General features: G+C 44.3%; 1 protein-coding gene and 1 long non-coding RNA gene across 2 annotated transcripts in view; one reads left to right on the forward strand and one right to left on the reverse strand.

The window, feature by feature from the left end:
- Positions 1-1,094, forward strand: part of LOC135215640 (intraflagellar transport protein 122 homolog) — a gene marked incomplete in the record, with an annotated part of 235,267 nt that extends 234,173 nt beyond the window's left edge. The window contains 1 exon segment of the mRNA XM_064250562.1: positions 280-1,094. Within this exon segment, the coding sequence (XP_064106632.1) occupies positions 280-381 (102 nt within the window).
- Positions 1-23,900, reverse strand: part of LOC135215643 (uncharacterized) — a 103,316-nt gene that overhangs the window by 50,714 nt on the left and 28,702 nt on the right. The window lies entirely within an intron of this gene.

Below are 23,900 nucleotides of genomic sequence, written 5' to 3' on the forward strand. Positions count from 1 at the left end.
TAAAAATATAAAAGTCTTGAGTGCCAACTTATGATTGGGTAATTTTATTATGCAAACAAGAACTTCATCTGACCATTGTCTCAAGGAATCTTGTAGTGTTTTTAAGAAGTCACTTTTAGTCTTCTGTTTTTGTGAAATATAATTTGTGAACACTTACATATAAGGCTTTGTAGGGCAATGGTGTGTCTGATATGATCATCTCAATATGACTGTCACTTCTGTTATACTTTTGTAAAAAAAATTTTGGATTGTCATTTTAAATATTTATTTTACTTTCAGATGTTCCATACTGATGATTACATACTTCAGGTACTGCAAAAAGGCCACTGCCCTTTCTGTCGTACACCTTCAACAGATATTGGAGACCACAACATAGAGTGAAGTGTTAAGTATTAAACAGTGTAATTTTTTATATTTTTGAGTATGAGTGTATTAGTTTTGTGGTTTGTAAAATGTGATGTACATGATTTTATGCAAGATGACTTTTGAAATACAGTACGTATATAATTGTTTGGGCCACGTGTGCTGTTATTAGTCATTGTTATATTTGTGTATTAGGTAATGCTTTCATGTTTTATTTATTTGTACCATAAATGAAGAATAACCTAATTTCGTACATTATGTAAAGAAAGTTAGCACTTTTGTGCATACTTGCATACTTAGCTTGTCCTAAAATGAAATCTGATAGCACCCTTTCTTTATAGCAGGAGATGAGAGGAGTACGTATTTGTAACTAAAGTGAGGATCTTTTTACCGAATCTGGAAATAATCCTTCAGAGATACAAACTTGGGTAAAAGTCCTGTAATGATGCATGTTTTTAACCACTTCTTTTTCTAATCTGTTGTTTTCATATTCTCTAGCCTCTTGTAATTGTCATTGTATGTGGTTGACATAAGTGCAACTTCATAAGATTGATGAATAACTAAGTTTGGAAGACATGAATTGTATCTGTAATATATAGGATGGCTCACTTGTTTCGGTGAAGTCCCTGTGATCTCATTATGATATTTCATGGTGCATAGTTATCTAGTCCGTCCATTGTTTAGTGATATGAAAAAAATTGTATGCAGAAATTATTTAAGCACAAATAAAACTAAAACTTATATTAATTCTTTTGCTTTTTTCCTTGTAAAAAAACATTGTAAAAATAGCATAAAGTTACAATTCAAAATTGATCTTTTATACATGTATCATAACCTTCAAGCAATATCATCCCTTTTTATTTTGATACCCTAATGGAAGTAGCTTCATTGCATGCTATAATTTCTGTATTGTGAGTGGAAAAGTTAAATGGTGGAAGCTGGAGCTTCTCTTGTAAATTAGTGTTACTACAATAACATTATATTCACTGTTGGTCACTGGGCAGATTTCAAATTTCCACACTAGGCCTCTTATACTGTTCAGTACACTACCATTCAATAGGCAAGGACCCATGCTGGCATAAGCCATCCTAACCCAGATTAGCAAGTTAGTTTTTACAAAATCTCAGAATCAAAGTTCTACGTGTAATTTTAACCTAGGCTATTTAAGCTTGCCTTTAATAAGCTGCGTGCAGTTGAAAAAATTATCAGTCATCCTACAGTAATAGAGCCTCTTCTCCACTGCCTCCTTAGCTTTACATTTTGGAAAGCGCACAGAACCAATGGAATGAAACTAGTCTCGACCAAAAACTTGTCAGGAGGAGAACATGATGTCTTTTTAGGATTAGGTTTGTCAAGTTTGCACTATGGCCAGAGAAGTCATTGCTTTTCCTCCCAACACCACAACCTCGAGAGCTTTGTCATCTCATCTACAAATGAGATTCCAGTGATGGCAAAGTTGGCAAGTGTGTTCAATATAAGGTTAAGCCACAATGCTGCCTGGAAAGAAACTAAGGAAGTAATACCTTGTTGAGTCCCTTCGGGGGGTCTCATTGTCGGTCTGCAGACTGAGTCAACCTGAAGGGGATTAGTCTCTATATCCATTGTCATACAGAACTTCCTCTGGCATGTTAATGGCAGGGGAAGTACTTTGTGCAATATGCTGGGCAGCAGGGAACCTTTTAACCTGATCCAACTTACTACAACCAAGCTGAGATCTCAGCAGTTATAATGACAACCTCATCTCTAGAGTGTAGGGTTGTGGACATGAATGATGGACCTGGTGGTAACAATCACTTAGCCAGAATCTGAGGTTGACTTATGAACAGAATATGAAAGCTCTGAATCCTGGTCAGCCTTAATATAAACCTTCCTGCAATAGCCAACTCCAAAGTAGTAAAGGGTATGGACAAACACTAAAAAAAACTTTAGTGCATGCACACATCAGGGGTCTTAGATGAACAAAAAATATCCTGAGTTTCTGCATGATCACATGAACTTGGGTCACCACATTACCCTTTAATATCTTACATTGGCAACCCATTGCATGTGAACCCTCTGTCTGCAAGTGCATAATCCAGAATTGTGCAAATACGGAGCAAAAAGCGAGTATACATACAGACTTCTCTAAGTACCTCGGCTTAAGAAAAAATGTTATTGTTATAATACAATTAAGTTTGTTCATACTTACCTGGCAGATATATATATAGCTGTATTTTCTGAAGTCCGACAGAATTTAAAAATTCGCGGCACACGCAGTGGGCGGCCAGGTGGTAGTACCCATTCCCGCCGTGGGAGGCGGATATCAGGAACTATTCCCATTTTCTATTCATATTTTATCAGTGCCACTGTCTCCTGAGGGGAGGTGGGTGGGCACTTTAATTATATATATCTGCCAGGTAAGTATGAACAAACTTAATTGTATTATAACAATAACATTTTGTTCATGAAACTTACCTGACAGATATATATATAGCTGAATCCCACCTTCGGATGGTGGGAAGAGACAGAATAGGATTTTTTGGGAAACTAAATTAAGTAGATGATATACATCTTAGTTCCTCACCTGTTAGCATAGCCGACTTCCTGATTACTGTCACCAAAGTCTGCTTCTGCGTTACTAGAGTTGCCAGCGAGGTAGAGACCTGTAATGCTGGTGTGCTCTAAATGATCTGTCAACGGGGGCGTGACCACAATGTGACTAGACCATACGACCATACTTCTGAGGGCAACGAAGCTAAAACCACCACCTGACCTAACCTATCAAAGTTAGTTCCATAACTTCTAGGCTAAAGAAAAGGAACGAGCCTCAAGCGACCAACCCTTCAAAGTTAAAAGCACACCTATCCCTTTTCTATAGGATAGGATTCGTGTTGCTTCCTGCCCCCAATAATATATCTACGGATATGTATGGTCCTAGCGACTTACGGATCTGAAATGTCGTCTTCACATCCCGTCGGGAGTGTGAAGCGAACACAGAGTTGCTTCGCTAAAGCGTGGCACTCAGGATGTTACCGAGTGTCACGCTCTGTTGAAATGCTTCCGAGGCCGCGCCCTCACCTCTTGAGCATTCATATTAAGAAAAAATCTCAAATCTTTATGCAAACACAATGAATGAGACCTCTTAAAAGAACTCCTTGGCTATAATGCCAGGGTGTTTTTGGACATGAACCAGTCTGGTCTTTTTACGGAACACCGCAGATTGTCCGTTGACCTTGACTTTCTATAGTTTTATCAAGATAAAACTTGAGAGACCCTACAGGGCACAGGACTCTCTAATGCCCTTGCCCAATAATTTGTGCCATACCCTTGGTCTCCAAGCCTTCGGGTCAAGGGTTAGACAGGTTTTCGTTCTTATCAAGAACGGAATGCTTAAGAGGACAGACCGCATTATGTCCTTTAAAGCCAAAACCTCTGATGATGGCTAAAACCTCACTAACCCTCTTTGCCGTGGCTAGAGCGGTTAGAATATTAGCCTTTCTGGTCACGTGTATTAAGTTCGCAGAAAGGATAGGTTCGAATTGCTTTTGGCATCAGAAACTCAGACTACGTCTAAGTTCCATGTCGGAACCTTTGATCCAGAGAATTTTAAGATCTCCACAGACCTCAAAGATCGTGAAGCTTTGTTGTTTGACAGAACCGAATCTCTGAGCCTAGAGGCCGTCAACAACATATTTGCATATTCTACAATAGTTAGGACTTCTAGCTTATCTCATACTTCAGACGGAAAGATAGAACCATAAGGAACTTCACAGAGGTCGAGGTGGAGAAACAGTCATTTCCCTTCACTATCTCCAGAAACGGCCTCCTCCGATTGAACACTGAAAATAGGCAGCACTGCTTTGCCTTGGCCAAGAGGCTGCCATTACTCTTGAAGATCTTATCGCTCTGTACCGTTGAAGACGAAGGTAGACATTGAATGCAACCTACGTCTTCACAGACAAATCGAGATAAGGATTCTCAAGATTCTGAACCTGTGCCTACCAATGACTGAAAACGCTAACCGCTATTTCATTGCTGTCCGGTGAGAAGTCGTAGTTGCAATGAAAGCGGGGCGTTCTTCAGTAATGAAAACACAGGGGAAAGCTGCCTGAAGAACTGCTTCTCATGGGCTGAACATTTGGAAGTAGAGCTGTCAGGTCGGAGAGTAGGCGATGTCTTTTGACATATCTGTTAATTCGGGTTGAACAATGAACAATTGTACACCTACGAATATGAGATATTTTAAAGACAAACCCAGATGTCTGCAAAATCATTCGCATTATCGCAGTGCGATGCAGCGGGAGACTTGTACAGACTTCTGTTACCGTGCGTTAAACAGAAAGATGAAAGAGTCTAAGAGATCTCTGTTGAAAAATTCTCGCAATATCGAAGGCGATGGAATCTATCGTCACAGCAGTAGATGTTCCTTCATAATTGCGAGAAACCCCGTTAATCAGAGACCTAAGTCCATGATTGTTGGGCAGAGATACGGTTCGGTAGTCAATCAAAGCAGGAGAGAGAGAGAGACATAATCAACCGTGCATCTCGGAGGCCCAGCTGATACCGAGCTGCTATCAGGCAGTTCAATACGCAGTAGCTGAGCTTGAGCTCCCGCTGACTCGTCATCCTGAGTTGCCAGGTAATCCATATTCCACAAAGGAATGCGTTCGGCTAGAACCACCGAGCATAAAAGATATGCTCGAGCAATTATATTTAGGCGAAACTAATTTCGGTAAATATAAAAGTTGAAATGGTGTTGTCGTGACAAAACCATAAGTATATAAAATTGAAACAAACTCCTGGGAGGTTGCAGGCAACCCAGAGTTGCAGTTCAATTAGAATACTTCTCGTCTAAGTCGCAATCCGTAGAATAACTAGGATATGCGCCTACCCCTCGGACAATTCAACTGCTTAGTAGAATCATGTCGCGAGGTTAATATACGTAGTATATTTATAGGATTCTGAACAACGATCTCCATCCTAAATTCTTTCCTTCAAGAAAACAAACTAAGGATTGGAGATCGACCACCTTCGATCTCTATCAAAGAGAGTGAAGGAGAAGTCTTCCTCGAAGGAAAGCTTCAATGGTGAACAGAATACTAACTGCCTGAGTTGCCAGCTACTCCCTTTACGAAGGAATAGGTATGATATCGAGCAAAAGGAAACTCTCAAGCAGGTCTATTTAAACGAAACAGAATTCGCTAAAAACAGAAGCTGAGTCGGTGTTGTCGTAACAATACCTGAAGAGTTGTTCTTACTCCGAAAACTCTTGGAAGGTTGAAGGGAGTGTCAAATAAATACATTAGAACAACAGTTCTTTCGGCTTCTATCCGCAGAGGTAAATACGATATGCGTATATGACTTGACCCATGCGTTAGCAAAATGACGCAAAGATAAACTACGTAAGTATTGTAGTAATTTGAACATCGAATTCTCTACTACATCTTTCCTCGACGAGGAAGAGAGAAAGAAAGGAAAACGACTGTCCACGCTCTAATGAATGAGGCTTTTTAAAAGAACTCCTTGACTCTTTGCCAAGACTCTTTTCCAAGAAAAGGGAGTAATATTCGAATAGAGATCATCAAGAGAGAACCGAGGATCGAAAAGGACCGTTCAATGTTCTTATGATATTGGACATAAGACTTCCTGGATCTAGTCTACAAGTCTTTTTCTTACTCCCCGGATGAGCCTCTGAAAATGAATGAGAGCTCTTCCGAAATTTGTTAACGAGTTTATCCGCTTAAACGATAAAAACGTTAAAATCTATGTCAATGAGAACTACCCCATTTATGAGGGGTCCCCCACTTAAATGACAAAACGTTTAGTATCTTGACAATGGGGAAAACGTCCTTACTTGACAAAACTATTAGCACTTTGCTAATAGGGGAAAACCCTTTAACATGACCGAAAGTCACCCAGGAATCCGAGTATATAATCTTCCCGATTCTCAGAGAAATCGATGAAGAGGAAAGAGGGATCGAAGAAAAAATTCGGGTATGTCTCTCCGCTAACTCCGAATCCTTTTTTCTGTAAAGGAATGTCCTGTGGAGAGTCCTGAAAAAACCTTGTCTTGACGAGCGTTTATTAAAGCGTCAAAGCGTCCTAAGAAACGTCGTGAACAGCAAATAAGACGCCTTTACTCTCGCAAAGCGTCCTGCCGAGCTTCCACCGAAGCGTCCTGGCGAATGTCCACAAAAGCGTCCTCATAAGCGTCCTGCTGAGCGTCCTCAAAAGCGTCCTGCTGAGCGTCCTCAAAAGCGTCCTGCTAGCGTCCTGCAGCGTCCTGCGAGCGTCCTCAAAAGCGTCCTCCGCGAGCGTCCTGGAAAGCGTCCTGCCTGAGCTTCCTCAAAAAACGTCCTGCTTAGCTACGAGCGTGTCTGAGCAGAGAACACCAAGTCTTCTGAACGACGTTTCAGAGAGGAACTCGTTGAGCGCCCTGATGCATGCAAGGCCCGCCAAGAGGCGTCCTGGCGAGCGACCTTTCCAACATCTCAAGTTACGACAAACCGCGTTTTGCATATGACGTTGAATATTTTCAAGGGACGTCCTCATGCGAGTCTCCATGGAGAGCCGCACGCTGCTCCTGAAGTGTGTGAACACTAAAGGAAGACGTATGGCTTTCGTCTTCAAGACGGGCCTTAAAGACCTTCATACCTTCTTACAAAGACAGTGGCCGCCTGTGCGACAACTTGCGTCTTAGTAATGCAAAAGACCATCTCCAGAAACGCACTCAGCAAAGGAACGCCGAGCATCCGAAAGACACCCTCGCAAGGTGCTTGCCGAGCGTCCTGGAGAATGTCTCCACTATAGGACGTCGAGCACCTCCAAAAACTTCTTCACGTCTAAATTGCCCTTCTTATGCCGAACCAGAGACATAAGTTGTTTGACTGTGCAAAGCAGCTTGCCGGACGTCAAACTTATCAGCTTGCTTTTTCGAAGTAAAGCGAACGTTACATAACGTATACGGAGCGCCATTAGGAGAGGAGACGAATACTGAGTTGCTCCTCCAAAAGGTGGAATCTAGAATGTCCTTGATTACCAAATCCTTTTGGAATGCTAGCGAGGTTAAAACAGCTCTAACTTCATGAGCGTTCACTCGCAGGAGGCTCAAATCACTCTTCTGGCAAGATGAATGAGCCTCCTTAATATTTCCCTTAGGAAAAGAGCCAGTGCATTCTTCGAAAAGGGTAAATGTGGTCTCTTCCTGAGCACCATACATTACCCGAAGGACCTCTTACTTCCTTCGTTTATGTAAATATAACTCGAGAGCCCTGACAGGGCACAGGACTCTTTCATCCTCTCGAGACGATAGAGAGAGGACGTGAAGCGTCCTCTTCTCTAAAGCTTCTTTAGGGGGCGCGAGTCCTTCCGAGAGCTCCAACCCCTGTGTGGGGAGGACGCCTCGGAGGACGAGAAGCAATCCTTCAAGATTCGTGCACGTGCTCGATCTTCGGCAGCCTGGGAAGCGACAACAGGACCTGCCGAAAGGAAGCCAGATCAGCATGAAAAACCCGTAACCTTCCTTCGGCTTTTGACATGCCCTCTCCCTGGTTTCCTGGGAGTCCGACAGAGGTCTAGGCCTAGAGGCGTTATGGGGCCGATCTGACGTTCCCTCCTAACGAGAGAGAGGACGTGAAGCGTCCTTTTCTCTAAAGCTTCTTAGAGGGCGCGAGTCCTTCCGAGAGCTCCAACCCTTGCGCGGGGAGGACGCCTCGGAGGACGTTTAGCAGCCTGGGAAGCGTCAACAGGTTCTGCCGAAGGGACGCCAGATCGGTGGGGAGCCCCCGTAACCCTCTTGCGGCTTTCGACATGCCCTCTCCCAGAGTCCTGGGAGTCCGACAGAGGTCCAGGCCTAGAGGCATTATGGGGCCGATCTGACGCCCCCTCCACAACACAAGGGGCACTACACTTCACAACACTGATTGGAGAGCGAGCACTTTAGTCTAAGAATACTTGATGTAATCCTCTAGCAGACACTTCTTCTAGGCCCGTAAGCCATACCACACGGTTAGGCAAAATAAAATCTACAGGAGGTTAGAAGGTTCATTATTTCTAACTTCTGTTTACCTTTCTATAGTTTTATCAAGATAATGTGGAGGAAAACTCCTGATTCTAACACGCTCTAAAATGCGTACATGAATCCTCCTTCTTCCGTAATGAGACACATTACACTAATTACATTGAACTTATGCAAAGAAAACATGTAAACGTCATATATATAAAGCGAGTGTCTACCGAAAGTTCCGGTAGCCTCACCTTACCATGCAGACAACAAAGTCTGAAACTAGGCTAACTAGCTTCAGACATAAAATGCAATGAAAACATTTACGATAGCGTATGCCTAGCCACAAATCCAAGTTAATAATCGAAAGAATAATTAGGATACTTAAGCGGCTAATGAAGTTTTCAAAATCCTAGGCGGAGGTCTGTAAACAGTTGTCTACCGACCGGCGACAGAAAAAAATATGAATAGAAAATGGGAATAGTTCCTGATATCCGCCTCCCACGGCGGGAATGGGTACTACCACCTGGCCGCCCACTGCGTGTGCCGCGAATTTTTAAATTCTGTCGGACTTCAGAAAATACAGCTATATATATATCTGTCAGGTAAGTTTCATGAACAAAAAGAGGAGTCAGGTAGTCTATGTGTCAACCCCACTTAAGGCAGACATTCCACCTGCATGGAGTTAGCACAGCCTCTAGACATCAAGGAAAGAAGATGTTCACTTGAAGTCCAACAGGACTTGATATGTAAAGCCTTCTAGGACCTTGTCTTTTCTATGAGATGATGACAAGGAAGAGGAGAAAGAAGGTACTTTCATAATGAAAAAAGTTGTAGATAAATATAAGCAACAAAATTAATAAATTCAGTTTTCATATGTTTTGGAGTATATGGATATGTTGTAGTTTCTGTTACGGTTAAATCTATGTTTACGGTTGATTGTGTGATATGCGATAATTCTGGATTATCTCTGATTTTTACCCTTTTTGACAACCATCTGGCATTCTTGATCTTTTTGTTTACCTGATAACTTTCTTTCCAACTTTATTTCATTCATTCCTTGACAATGTCTTAGTAAAGACGAAAGCGATAACGGAAAGCTCTATCAAATATCTTCCATTAACTTTAAATAAATTCTCTATCTCTTAACATTTTGATGTTCAAATTTAAAAAATTTAACATTAATTACTACAATAAACATCTTTCATGAAAATCAGTCCCTCTGTGGGAACTTGACTAGTTAAGAAATACTTGTGACTTGCACAATAATAACAGCTAATTAAATAGCCAAGAAGTACACTAGGAAATCAATTTCCTCTTTGTAATAAAAATATGAAATTATTTAGCACTAGTGAAATATAGTGCTAGCTAGTTTTCATGATGATATGAATCCTTGAGAAAAGTCTAGTTTATCAATGTAGCATTCAGACAAACTTTTTAAACCGAGTTTGATAATTCATTCATATACCACAAAATATCCTGATCAAACCCTCCTTAAGAGTGAACCATAGAACTATGATGTTGTTAACAATAGCTAACTGCCTTTAAAGCAAAAATTTAAATACTATACCTAAAACACCATTAAAAGCAAACCCAAATTAGCATATAGGTCATGTATTCCAGTAGTGAATAATTCATTTACCTAAAATACCATTGTAAATAGTACCAAACTCCCAATCAAGTACAATTTTGAATTAGAGTTTATTTATGACTTTAGTTACCTCAAGTATCACTGTCAGTGGTACCAAAGTCCGCTTACGTATAAAAAAATTTACAATAGTATTGTCAACCATACACAACTACTCTTAAATTAACACGTTCGATTTGGCACCTTCAAATGCCAAGAGTGTCTTGGCATTTGAAACATAATAATAATGTTTCTGGCATGATGCACTACAATCTCTCCTTTAATCAGTAGATAATTATCATAAAATTTGCAATAAAATCAATAAAATAAATTCTGAAATATTTCCTGACTTTCAGAAGACTGAAATTCCTCCTTTACAAAACAAGGATTGTACAGAACTCATGTTTTAAAGTAAAAGTGCCAATGCTTATTGTAAGAAGACAATGCTGCAAGACCCACGAGCAAATAAGAATTTGGATATAATGAAGTTAACTGAATCAAGCTAAGGAACAACAGTACGAGGAGCATACAAAAATCTTCGCTCCAAGTCCCTACTGTAAAGTAAACTTCATTTAACTATATAAAAACTTCCTGGGCAAAACTATGCTAAGGAGGTCAATTTTAACTAAACTGAATACCACAAATAAATTTCATAAAATCAATTAAACTTACAATGTTCATATAAGAACTTCAGGGAACTCAGTTCTAGGTGAATAGAGATATATTGAAAATTAGTAACTTCAGAAGTGATAATAAGTTATATATATATACTATAAATAAGACCTCGTTAACAAGCTACACTAGTCAAAATGTAGCCTAACTACCTATTCACTGATAAAATACGGACAGAAAATGGGACTGAATGCTATGTAAATCTGAAACATCCTGCCCTACCTGATAACTCACAATAAATTAAGTTAAAAAACAAGCATCCTGAAACTTAATGAGATACCTTATGGACAAAACTAATCTGATTAAGAAACCTGGGGGATACCTTGTATCCTGAAATTTACTGAATTATCCGACAGCTAATTCAAATTGATATAAACGCTATTTAGACTAACTTACTTTTCATTAACCATACTGACAGACGTTAAAAATGCAGAGAATCTCGTGTAAAAAACTGTGTGTCCTCAAGAATAGTAACAACTTGATAATCGGTATTAAAATATGAAACTAAAATCTATGAATCATGATACAATACTTAGCTACCTTGTTAACTGAAATCAATGTAAAAAATTTGATTCTAGAAACATACTGAGGAAACAAACTAAAAAGGGATTTTGACGTAGGAAAAATCTATTTCTGGGCGAAGGACCCGTGTCGGCCAGTGAAATAGGTTCCTTTAGCACTATTTCTAAGGTAAAATATTGTTATAATACCAGAGAACAGCTAAATTGGAAATGCCAGATTATTCTGGCTCGCTCACCTTTATTAAAAGGTGTCGGTATGGGTTCTGGGGCAAGTGAAACCACTACCACAGGTCCTTTTCCATTTAGCCTCTTCCTACATCAAAAAACCTCAAAAAGAAAGGAGCCGACCTAAGGCTCACCACCTGCTACTGTGTAGCTAGCGCTTCTGACGACATCTCTGCAGATAGCACCCAAGCTTGGTGTACACAGGGGGGAAAAAGATAAGGGTGGGATTTCACTGGGTGACACGGGTCCTTCGCCCAGAAATAGATTTTTCCTACGTCAAAATCCCTTTTCTGGGCTTGGCCCGTGTCGCTCCGTGAATTAGTACCAGAGAAAATACCAAGCTTGGAAAAGAAAGAACATAAAATACTTTCCAAAGGGCAAATGAAAAACAATTAAGGTTAGTTCATTATAATCCAGATTAAGTTACAAACGGGTAACATAAATACTAAATAACCTTAAAACTATCATAAAACACAAATCATCATAGTAAATACACATTTAGATGGAAGGTTCTTATGAACTAATTAATATGTACAATATGTTACATCCAAGGACCAGTACGGCTGTGACATAACTGGGCTAAGGCAAGAATGCTAATGAGGCCGGTAGGAAGGAGAAGGCAAAGGAGAGACATAAGCTAGACTACTGACTACTATCTCCGGCGGTATCGGGGGAAACTGTGTTTTCTAAGGACTTAAGATAATGGTGTTTGAATACTGTCGGAGATTTCCAGCCAGTGTACTACTTCAGATCTTCGAATTTCATATGTTGGAAAAAGTTTATTGAGGTAGCTATAGCCCTAATATCATGTACCCGTGGGAAGGACTGCGGGTTGGCTTGTTTGATAAAATATAAAATTTGTTGCCTAATAGCTTTTAGGGAAATAGTGCCACCTTTTTCTCTAATAAATAGAGGTCCAGAAGATTTCAAAGTTGTCCTGTCTAAGTAAGCTTTCAATGAAGTGATTGGGCATAGGGATGGGTCCTGTGGAAGCGGAACAATTTTCCAGGGGGCCCACCTATCTAATGGATCCTCATTTTTGGCAAGAAATTGTCGATCTGGAGAAAGTATCACTTCCCCTGAAGGGAGAAATTCTATATGACCTGGGTCTCTAGATAAGGCCGACAGTTCTGAGATTCTAGCTCCTGAGGCTAAGCTTATGAGGAAGTGTTTTCCTCAATAGGGCTAGATTGTCACACGAGGTATTGTTAGTATCTGAGGCCAACTTAAGTACATCATTTAAGAACCATGGCACTGACTTGGGCCTCTCAGTAGGTCTGAGCCTGGCGCAAGCTCTGGGGATAGAAGTAAAGTATGAATCCGTTAGATCTGCGCAAGCTCTGGGGATAGAAGTAAAGTATGAATCCGTTAGATCTATCTTGAAACCGAATTGGAAAATCTTTTTCAGAGCTGATTTGGTAGTAGTGATAGTACTAGCTGCCAAACCTTTTTCAAATGATGACCTGAAAAAGGAGATTGCAAGAGTTGTGGTCATGGTTTGTGCATTAGATCTGTTCAGGAAAGCAGCCAGTTTTTTAACTGCTGAATCGTATTGACGAAGGATTGATTCACGTTTATCAGATTCTAAGAACATGAGGTTCTGAGGATCGATATCAGCATCCCTCCGAGCTGCAAACTTCATGAAGTCCATAAAGTTAGGGCTTTCTAAATTCCTGAGGAAGCGAACACAGTCCGCGTTTGCACTAGCTGTGACAGCTTGGGGTTGGGAATCCGTTGAGGGCAGAGGCCCAACTCCAGCAGAAGAGAGAACCAATTGCTCTTGGGCCAATTGGGAGCTATCAGAGCCACGTGACCCTTGAATGTCCTGAGCTTGTTCAGAACTTTTATGAGAAGATTCACCAGAGGAAAAAGGTAAATCTTCTTCCATTAATTCCAATCTATAGCCAACGCGTCCGTGGCATAAGCCAGAGGGTCCAGGTTGGGGGCCACATAACAAGGGAGTTTGTGGTTCGACTCCGTGGTGAAGAGATCAACCTGAAGCCCCGGTACTAGCTGACATACCCAACTGAATGACTTCTTGTCCAGAGACCATATGGACTCCAGTGGGACTGAGCGTGATAGCGCATCCGCCACCACGTTCCTTATTCCGACAAGGTGAGTGGCTGATAGGTGCCACTTGTTCTTGCCTGCTAGTGAAAAGATGGCTATCATGACATGGTTCACGTGGCTTGATTTGGAACCTCCCCTGTTGATGCAGTGTACTACCATTACACCGTCGAGCACCAGCTTGATATGAGATTTCTTGGCTGGGCGAATCTTCTTCAGGGTGAGGAAAACCGCCATGGCTTCCAGCACATTGATATGAAGCTGGCGGAATTGAAGGGACCAAGTTCCTTGTACCTTCTTGTACTGTGAGTACCCTCCCCAACCTGTTAGTGATGCATCTGTGTGGATCACTAAGGCCAGCGGAGGGAATTGTAGTGGAATTGTCTTTGACAAGTTCTTGACCTCAGCCCAGGGACGAAGACGTTTCCGTAAGATCGCCGGAATCGGAGTTAACCTGTCCCGGACTCTTTTGTTCGCTTTTGACGCCAAACCTGATTTATATCTTTCAGTTTGGCTTTCAACAGGACGTCCGTCACTGAAGCGAATTGGAGAGAACCTAAGATCCTTTCTTGGTTTCTCCGGGACGTCTGTTTGCATTTGAGAGATTGTCTGGTTGCCTTGGCTATTTCTCTCCTTTTCAACGGCGAGATTGACAGAGTATGTGAATCCAAATTCCAATGAATTCCCAGCCACTGGAAACGGGACGCCGGGATTAGGCGGGACTTTGTCCTGTTTATCTTGAATCCTAGGTATTCCAGAAAACGGATGACCGTGGCAGTTGCTTTGCGACAATCTTCGATGCTTGAGGCCCACACGAGCCAATCGTCCAGATAGGCTACTACCATGATTCCCTGAGACCTTAGTTCCTGGACTACTGTATCCGCCAACTTTGTAAATATCCTGGGGGCTATGTTGAGCCCGAAGGGCATTACCTTGAAGGAGAAGGCTTGGTTCCCTAACTTGAAGCCTAGGAACGGGCGGAAGTGTCTTACTATCGGGACATGATAGTAGGCGTCTATAAGATCTATAGAGGTGGTGACGGCCCCACGGAGAAGTAAGGTCCGCACCTGTGAAATGGTCAGCATCTTGAACTTGTCGCAAACTAAGATTACTCTTAGTTTGTCTGAGTCCTTCTTTGGCGCGCTGAACAAGTGACCTTGAAATTTTAAATGTTTGACTCTATCAATTCCGCTCTTGGTTCTTGATAGAAGGTGTTGGGTGGAGGTGGACCTTGGATCCAACTCCAGCCCGGACCTTTGGACACAATACTTTGGGCCCAATTGCTGAACCTCCAACGATGACGAAAGAGGTACAGCCTCCCTCCTACCTGGGGGTTCTCATTGGGTTGCTGATGGACGGCCTCCGCGTGAACCTCTGCCTCTGCTGGTAGCCCTTCCGCCGCCTCGTTGACGAAAGGCGCCTCTAGCTCTGCTGCCCCTACCGAACCTATTGAAGGCCTGTAATGCCTGGTTTTCAAAGGTTGGGTTAAAGGCTGGGGAGACAGCAAAGGAGGTTGATGCCTGCGGCTGTTGGGGCTGTGTCAACAGCACAAACTGCTGTTGGGGTTGGCTCTTAGAGGTAGAGGGTTGGGGAACCGGTACTGCGTGAACCAAAGCTTGCTGCTGCGGTGCCTGGAAGGGCTGGAACTTCCTAGGCTTTTTCTTTGCTTTGGGATTCGATGTGGAAGACTCTTGATTTTCTTTTGGAGACTAATCCCCACCGAACCCTAAGGCTTTGGTTCAACCTAGCAGCCTCATGTTGCACCTCGTTTACCACTGAGGCTGGAAAGAGATCCGCTCCCCATATAGAAGAGGCCAGGAGTTTGTTGGGTTCATGCCTGATCGTGGATTCTGCTAGGACATGCTTCCTGCAGTTCCTCCTAGCCACAACAAAATCATATAAGTCACATTGCATACTTAGCAATTGTGCCTTAGCAATGATCTTGAACAGCGGCTCTTGTGCATAGACAAGAACCGCTGCTTTCGTCATGACTAGAACGTTGACGGACCTCGCAAGCCGTGTCCTAATGTCGAATTCCGTCTGGATGAGGCCATCAGACAGCCTGGGTAGTCTCTCACTAAATAGGGAGATGGCACAGTCAGGTTTGAGTTTGCCAACTGAGAAGGTGGCTGGGAGGTCTACCCAGAGGTCATCTGTTCCGGGAAGTAGCAGAGATGTTGATTTAGTCTTCCGGAGCTGTGGCATAGGCTCATCTCTCATTGCAGCTTGCAGAGTGAGTTCTGCCACTTTAGATGTGAACGGGATTGGGGTCTCCGCATCCAGTGAAAATTGTGAAGGGACTCCAAAAGGCCGTAACCTTAGTGTTAACACACTGCCATTCATCAAGGTTACAGATCCAAGCCTGTTGTGCCTGGTCCCAAGAGAGGATGACCGTCTCTTTCGGGACCTTGTCCTCCCTGATCAAGGCAGATTCCGTAAGACGGACATAGCCTACGAAAGGGGCTTGCAACCCTGGTGGGTGGAACTCTAAGTCCTCAATCCTTCGAGTTCCGCAGCCCTCAATCGTAAGCATGCCGTTTGCAAAAGGTGCATAGTTAGCTACCCTCCATGGGTTGCTTGGGTGGAAGGGAGGGAGAGTGGAGGAGTCCGGCATAACCTGGCCTTGGGTTACTTGGCCGGCTTGTTGAAGCCCCGACGCTACGCCTTGCTGGAGACCTGCGACTATGGTCTCCTGTGTGACCAGCCTTTCTAGGATTTCTTGAAACTTGGTATTGACCAAGTTTCCAACCATGTTCCCCATTTGTTGCATAATATTGGATGCAAATGCTTCCTGGTCGAAGGAGGGGGGCTCTGCCCTCTCCTTGAATACCTTTCGTATCGCACCTTTAGAGGTGGATGCCACAGGGTCGGAAGAGGAAGAGTGGGCTCTTTCCTTGGAAGACTTGGTCTTCGACCCCCTGGAGAGAGACCCATGTTTGGGTTTGTCCGTTCCGGGATGGTGAGCCGGAGTTTTATGTAGTTGGCTGGTGCTTGATTTTCTAGGAAGGGGCTTTGGCAGCGATTTAGAGTCAAGCTTGCCCTTGACTTTAGGGATCACCGAGAGGGATTTCGATCTAGCTGATGGAAATCCCCCGGAGAATCCCTGGAAGGAAGTAGAAGAGGAAGGGGAAGAAGGTCTAGATGTGCTCAAGGGGAGGCCTTGAGCACCTACAAAGCTTGCCTCACTAGCATCCTTACCGTTGCCCATGCCGTCCACAGTCATGGGCTCGACGTCAAGATCGAGTGCCGCGACCTCCTCTGCTACCTCCTGCGCATAAGTCTCCTCTGGGTGTTGGGATACTGCGTCTTGAATAGATGCTATGAGGGGAGCTGCTACTTTGGGGTCTACGTAGCCGGTGCTCCTCCCCCCGGGGAAGATCAAAGTAGCCATCTCTTGGGAGAGGATGTATGGCCTTGCCTTGGCTACGTTCCGCCCGAAGCCGCCCACCCATACCTTGAGGGTGGAAAGAGCAGCATCCCGAACAGGCTGGGCTCCCTGTAAGAGACGGTTAGTGTTAAACTTAAACTTATCTCTTATTATTATAACTTAACTTAGGAGGCATATGTTTGACATATATATTACAGTGGTCCACCCTGTACTATCTCTATGTACACGCCGGAGTCACTTACATCAGAGGAGACTCGTTCCACGAGATCGAACCAGGTGATACAGTTCTCATGATGCCAAACTACTGAACCTTCTAGTTGGACTGCGCAGGTGGCGTGGGTCCGGCAGACATCGTGCCCACAGGGATCCTGGAGGACGGCGTTGCAGCTGGTCTCCATACAATGGGTGGCCTGTAAACGGAATGATACACGAGTACCATTGTTAACCGTTCGAACAATGTCCGTGGTTGATATGCCATAACACCGGAGTGTTCCGGTGTTGCAGAATTATCCCCGTCTCGGCCTTCTCTTGCCATGCACCATGCTGGAGAATCCGGTAGAGCTAGTAGCAAGTAGTTAACCGTGTTTCTGGTGACACCGGAGAACAGAAAACTACTGAAGCGGGGTAGCTACTATTGCCATACACTGGAGAAGGAGTGGTCCAAGCAGGTACCGGGTGTCGAGATGGGAGAGATCGGGTGAGGCGGCGGAGCTTGGTAACTCCGCCATAACACTTAAACTAAAAGGGAGGGATAGCTCCCGGAGAAGCACGTTGGCTTCGAAGTTAAACTAAGACAATACACAGAAAAATATAAGGTGATAAAAGGGATTTTGACGTAGGAAAAATCTATTTCTGGGTGATTGGCTCGTGTCGCCCTATGAAAGTATCCTTAATATCATTCTTTCTAGGCAAAATTAATATAAAATTACCAGAGAAAAACAAAATTAAGAAAATGTCAGTAAAACTGACTCGCTCACTCTATAAAAGAAGTGTCGGTATGAGAATAGGGGCGAGTGGGAACACTACCACGAGTCATTCACCATTTAGACCTTCCAATTTAAAATCCCCACTAGAGAGAGCTGATACCAAAGGGTGATGCGGCCGCTACTACTACTACTACCGACGCCACGGACAGCAGCGCCCCTAGCGGTCATCCTTAATCTATGAACATCTTGTCCTGCAGGGTGGGTAAACAAAGACAGGGTGGGTTTCATAGGGCGACACGAGCCAATCACCCAGAAATAGATTTTTCCTACGTCAAAATCCCTTTTCTGGGCTCAGCTCGTGTCGGCCTATGAAAGAGTACCAGAGAAACAGACAAGATGGGAATAAGGACAAATGAAAATCAGTTGTAAAAAAGAGGTATATAATATAAGTGAATCAGGGACATTACAGAATATAAAATAAGTACTTAAAGCTAACTTATCCTAAACAATGACATGATAAAGAAAGCAAACAATAAAAAGTACTTAAAATTAACTTATATTAAACATAGTAATATCCAGTAAAGCAATGTAAATTAACACAATAGATTCACTTAAGTAAGATATTTACATAATATACAAACACATTGTGTCCTACCCTAGCATAAAATAAGGGTAGGGACACTGAAGTACATTATAAGTACATAGTGTGGATGTCCCTAGCAAAAAATAAGGGACAATCCACCAATATGATCTCAGCGGCTAAGGCTAGAGTATCCGAGTAGCATGGCGATGGGGTGAGGCATGTTGGACGAGGTCGGTAGAAAGGAGACCTGGATGTATACTATGACTACTATACAGTATCAGGAGAAACAATGTTTCCCGCTGCTACTGCAGAAAATTTTAAAGATTCCAAGGACTTTAGGTAGTGACGTTTAAAGACTGTCGGAGATTTCCATCCAGTATACTTTTTAAGATCCTCAAAGTTCATATGTTGAAAGTAGTTAATTGAGGTGGCTACTCCTCTGATGTCATGTGCTTTAGGAAATGAATCAGGATTGGCTTGTTTAATGAAGTAAAGGATCTGTTGTCTAATTCCTTTTACTGATAAAGTACCACCTTTTTCTCTCATAAAGAGAGAACCTGAGGATCTTGAGGATGTGCGAGATAGAAAGGCTCTTAAAGTTGATACTGGGCAGAGAGAAGGATCTTGCAGAAGTGGGATGACTTTCCAAGGAGCCCACCTTGCAAGAGGATCCTCATTTTTAGCCAAAAAAACTACGATCCGGAGCAAGCAGAACTTCTCCTGAGGGGAGGAATTCCACATGACCCGCATCTCTGGATAGAGCCGACAGTTCTGAATTCTAGCTCCTGAAGCTAGGCTTAATAAGAATAACGTCTTTCTAAGAAGCATTATGAATGTACAAGACGAGTTGTCAGTATCTGAGGCTAGTTTGAGGACATCATTTAAGAACCATGAGACTGCAGTAGGCCTTTGAGAAGGTCTAAGTCTAGCACAGGCTTTAGGAATAGACGTAAAGTAAGATTCTGTTAGGTCTATCTGGAAACCCAACTGGAAGATCTTCAAAGCCGATTTATGAGTAGTAATAGTGCTAGCTGCTAAACCTTTTTCAAACAAGGATCTGAAAAAGGATATAGCTAAGTTAACTGTCATGGTTGTAGTGTTTGATTCTTTCAGGAAGGATGCTAATTTTTTAACAGCCAAGTCATATTGTCTAATAGTTGACTCTCTCTTATCTGATTCTAGGAAGAGGATGTTTTGTGGATCAATGTTAGCATCTTTGTTAGCCGCAAACTTCATGAAGTCCATAAAGTTAGGGTCTGAAGAATTCCTGAGGAAGCGAACAGAGTCCTCGTTTGTACTGATTGTGACAGCTTGGGATTGGGAATCCGTTGAGGTCGGAGACCCAATTCCAGAAGCAGAGGATACCAGTTGCTCTTGGGCCAGTCTGGAGCAATCAGAGCTACTAGTCCCTTGAAAGTCCTCAGCTTGCTCAAGACTTTCAAAAGAAGATTCACTGGAGGAAAGACATAAATTTTCCTCCACTGATTCCAATCTAACGACAGGGCGTCCGTGGCATAAGCCAGAGGGTCCAGGTTGGGGGTCACATAGCAAGGGAGCTTGTGGTTTGCTTGTTTAGCGAAGAGATCCACTTGGAGACCTGGGACTCTCCGGCATATCCACTGGAATGACCTGTCGTCCAGGGACCATTCTGATTCCAGAGGGACCGACCGGGACAAAGCGTCTGCTATCACATTTCTTACCCCCGCCAGGTGAGTGGCGGACAGATGCCATTTGTGTTTGTCTGCTAGTGCAAAGATGGCTATCATGACATGGTTCACATGTTTGGATTTGGACCCTCCTCTGTTGATGCAATGAACTACCACTGCACTGTCCAAAACTAGTCTTAGATGAGACTTTTTCGGGGGAAGAAGTCTCTTCAGGGTAAGAAATACTGCCATTGCTACCAAGACGTTTATGTGGAGCTGGCGGAACTGAACTGACCAAGTCCCCTGAACTTGCTTGAATTGAGAATATCCCCCCCACCCGGACAGGGAGGCATCCGTGTGAATGGTTAACACTGGAAGGGGATATTGAAGGGGTACTAGTTTGGCCAGGTTCTTCACTTTTGTCCATGGACGGAGCTGATTGCGAAGGATCTGTGGAATTACTGACAACTTGTCTCGAGATTTGGCGTTTGCTTTCGATCGCCAAACTCGGTTTATATCTTTCAGCCTTGGTTTTAGGAGGATGTCTGTCACTGAGGCAAACTGAAGAGAACCTAGGATTCTTTCCTGGTTTCTCCTTGATGTTTGTTTGCATTTGAGAAACTGTTTCACAGACTTGGCTATTTCTTTCCGTTTGACCACCGGAATTGACAGATTGTGGGAAAACAAATCCCATTGGATTCCTAGCCACTGAAAACGAGACTCTGGAGTAAGTCTGGATTTCGTCTTGTTTATCTGGAACCCCAGATGTTCCAGAAATTGAACTACCTTTTTCGTGGCTTTGAGACATTCCTCGACTGTTGGTGCCCAGATCAACCAATCGTCGAGGTATGCTGCTACCATTATCCCTTGAGTTCTCAACTGTTGAACCACCACTTCTGCTATTTTCGTGAATACCCTGGGGGCTACATTCAGACCGAAGGGCATCACTTTGAATGAGAACGTCTGGTTTCCTAGTTTGAAGCCTAGGAATGGGCGGAAGTGCCTGGCTATAGGGATATGATAGTATGCGTCTGTAAGATCGATGGAGCATGTGACGGCCCCACGGGGAAGTAAGGTCCTTACTTGCGAGATGGTAAGCATTTTGAACTTGTCGCAACGAATGAAAGAGTTTAGCCTTGACAAGTCTAAGATTACCCTTCTTTTTGTTGAGCCTTTCTTTGGCACGCTGAATAAGCGACCTTGAAATTTTAGATGCTTGACTCTCGCAATAGCTCCTTTCTGAAGGAGTTCCCTCGCGTAATCTGTCAATTCCTTTGATGGTTCCTGATAAAATGATTTGATTGGAGGGGATCTTTGATCCAACTCCAACCCAATCCCTTGGACATGATGCTCTGTGCCCATTTGCTGAACCCCCACCTGTGACGGAAGAGGAACAGCCTCCCTCCTACCTGGGGAGCCGCACTGTTGTTGGGCGGGTTGACCTCCGCGCCCTCCTCTGAACTGCCTTCCCCTTGCCGCTCTCCCTGTGCCACGCTGGCGAAAGTGGCCTCTCGCTCTGCTACCTCTCGAAAGCCTATTAAAGGCTGGGTAAGCCTGACCTTCATACATAGAGTTGAAGGCCGGCGAGACTGCGTAGGAGGTTGAGGGTTGCGACTGAGGGGACAACAGGAGGATGGGTTGGGCCTGTTTCGAGGTTGATGGTTGTCCCTGTTGGGTAACTGGGACGGCCTGAACGAACTGCTGTTGCTGCTGATGTTTCTGGTAAGGCTGGAACCTTTTACCAGACTTCTTGAGTTTCTTACCAGCAGCTGGGGCGGATTCTTGCTTCCTCTTAGAAGAGATGCCCCACCTAGCTCTAAGGCTCTGGTTGAGCCTAGCAGCCTCGTGGTGCACCTCATTCACAGCGGACTCTGGGAAGAGGTCCGCCCCCCACATGCTGGAAGCCAGGAGTCTATTAGGTTCGTGCCTAATAGTGCACTCCTGCAGAACGTGCTTTCGGCAGTTCCTCCTAGCTTGGAAGAAGTCGAAAGCATCCGTCTGAACTGTTTGGAGCCGAGACTTGGCCAGAATCTTGAATAGCGGTTCTGTGCCATACGAAAGTGCTGCCATTTCAGTGATAATTAAGGAGTTGAGGGACTTCCCAAACCTAGTTCGAGCATCGAACTCTGCCTGAATCAAGGTATCAGGCAGCCTTGGAAGCTTTTCGCCAAACTGGTCCATTGCGCAGTCTGGTTTAAGCTTACCAATCGTGAATGTGGCAGGCAAGTTCTCCCACAATTCTCCAAAGGCTGGAAAGAGCGGAGAAGTAGAATCCGCTTCCCTCAGCTGTGGCATGGGCTCATCCTTGAGGACTGCCTGAAGAGTCGCTTCCACTATTTTGGTATCGAACGGAAAAGAGAACCGCCTCCTCCTCCGTCGCAAAAATAGTGGCGGGACCTCTTGAAAGCCTGGAGCTTAGTGTTGGTACACTCCCAGTCCTCCAGGCAGTGAACCCATTCCCGCTGTGCGTGCTCTCTACTGTATAGCACGTTTTCTCGGGAAATCTTGTCCTCCCTAGTTAGGGCCGCCACGGTCAGCCTAGCATATCCAATGAAAGGCTGAGTTAATCCCGGAGGATAAAACTCGAAGTCCTCAATTCTTCGAGTTCCACACTCCGGGACAGAGATCATACCGTCCTTGAATGGAGCGTAAGCGGCCACTCTCCATGGGTTATCCATGGAGAAGGCTGGTAGCGACTCATATGGAGGTAGCTGGAGAATGCCAGCACCTGCTACTAGGGAGATTGTATGAGGAGCCTGAGAAAGCCCAGCTACTCGGTCCTCATTCTCTCTAACTCTGTTAGAGAGATCTTGGATGGATTGGCCCGACTGACTAAGGGTGTTTGACAGCTGCGCAAACATCTGTTCAAACTTGGTTCCGAGGGCGGAGACCTGCGAGCCTACCATCTCTCCTACCTGTTGCATCACCACTGCTGAGAAGGCAGTGGGATCAAAGGCGCTCGGTCCCGCTACTCCAACCGGACGTTGTCCGGAGTGGAATTGCGGTGGAGGCCGGAGAAGGCATTGGCTCCGCTGGAGCGCGAGCCTTCTCCTTAGAAGCCTTGCTTCTAGAGCTCTTGGAGTGTGAGGAGCTCGGCTTAGCCTTCACCGCGTCAGCATAGGAAGTCGAAGACTTCTTTACTGAAGAAGACGACGACGACTTCGTAGAAGTCGTCTTGTGGAGAGTCTTCTGTTCTCTCTGTCCCTTCACCTTTGGGGGTACAGAGAGAGCGGGAGAGCGGGCAGGGATCTCAGATCCCGTAAAGCCTTGAAAAGAAGCAGTAGAAGGGACAGGAGAAGATCCAGGAGCGCCCAAGGAAAGACCTTGGGCGCCCGACACACCTACCTCAACCAACAAATCCTCCGCCCCTACCGCCATAGGTTCGATGTTCAGGTCCAAAGTTGCGACGTCTGGGACCGGCTCCTGCGTGGCCACGGACCCGAACGACTGCTGCACCTCTTGCTGTATGGAAGCGATGAGAGGGGCTGCCGAGATAGGATCAACGTAGCCTGTTGATTTGCCGCCGGGGAAGATCTGAACGGCCAGCTTCTTATCCAAGATGTACGGCTGGCCCTTGGCGGCGTTCTTCCCGAAGCCGCCCACCCAAGCCTTCAAGGTTGCTAGGGCGACTTCCTTCACGGCGGCAGCCTGAAAGAGAAGGCGAAATGAGGCTTCTAGTGGCGGGGACGGGGTTTAACAAGCTTATGACTAAGTATTATTAGTAATACGATAAAGAAGTCTAAAATCGACTTACCCAGCTGACTGACAAGGTCATAGCAAATGGTGCAGGCTTCTGGGTGCCAGACGATCATAGCGTTGTGGGTCGTGGCACACGGGGCGTGAGTCCTGCACTCATCGTGGGCGCAGGGGTCGTACAGCGTCGCGTTACACCCCAGGACCT

The sequence above is a fragment of the Macrobrachium nipponense genome, chromosome 5 (assembly GCF_015104395.2).
Source record: "Macrobrachium nipponense isolate FS-2020 chromosome 5, ASM1510439v2, whole genome shotgun sequence".
NCBI classification, from domain to species: Eukaryota; Metazoa; Arthropoda; class Malacostraca; order Decapoda; family Palaemonidae; genus Macrobrachium; species Macrobrachium nipponense.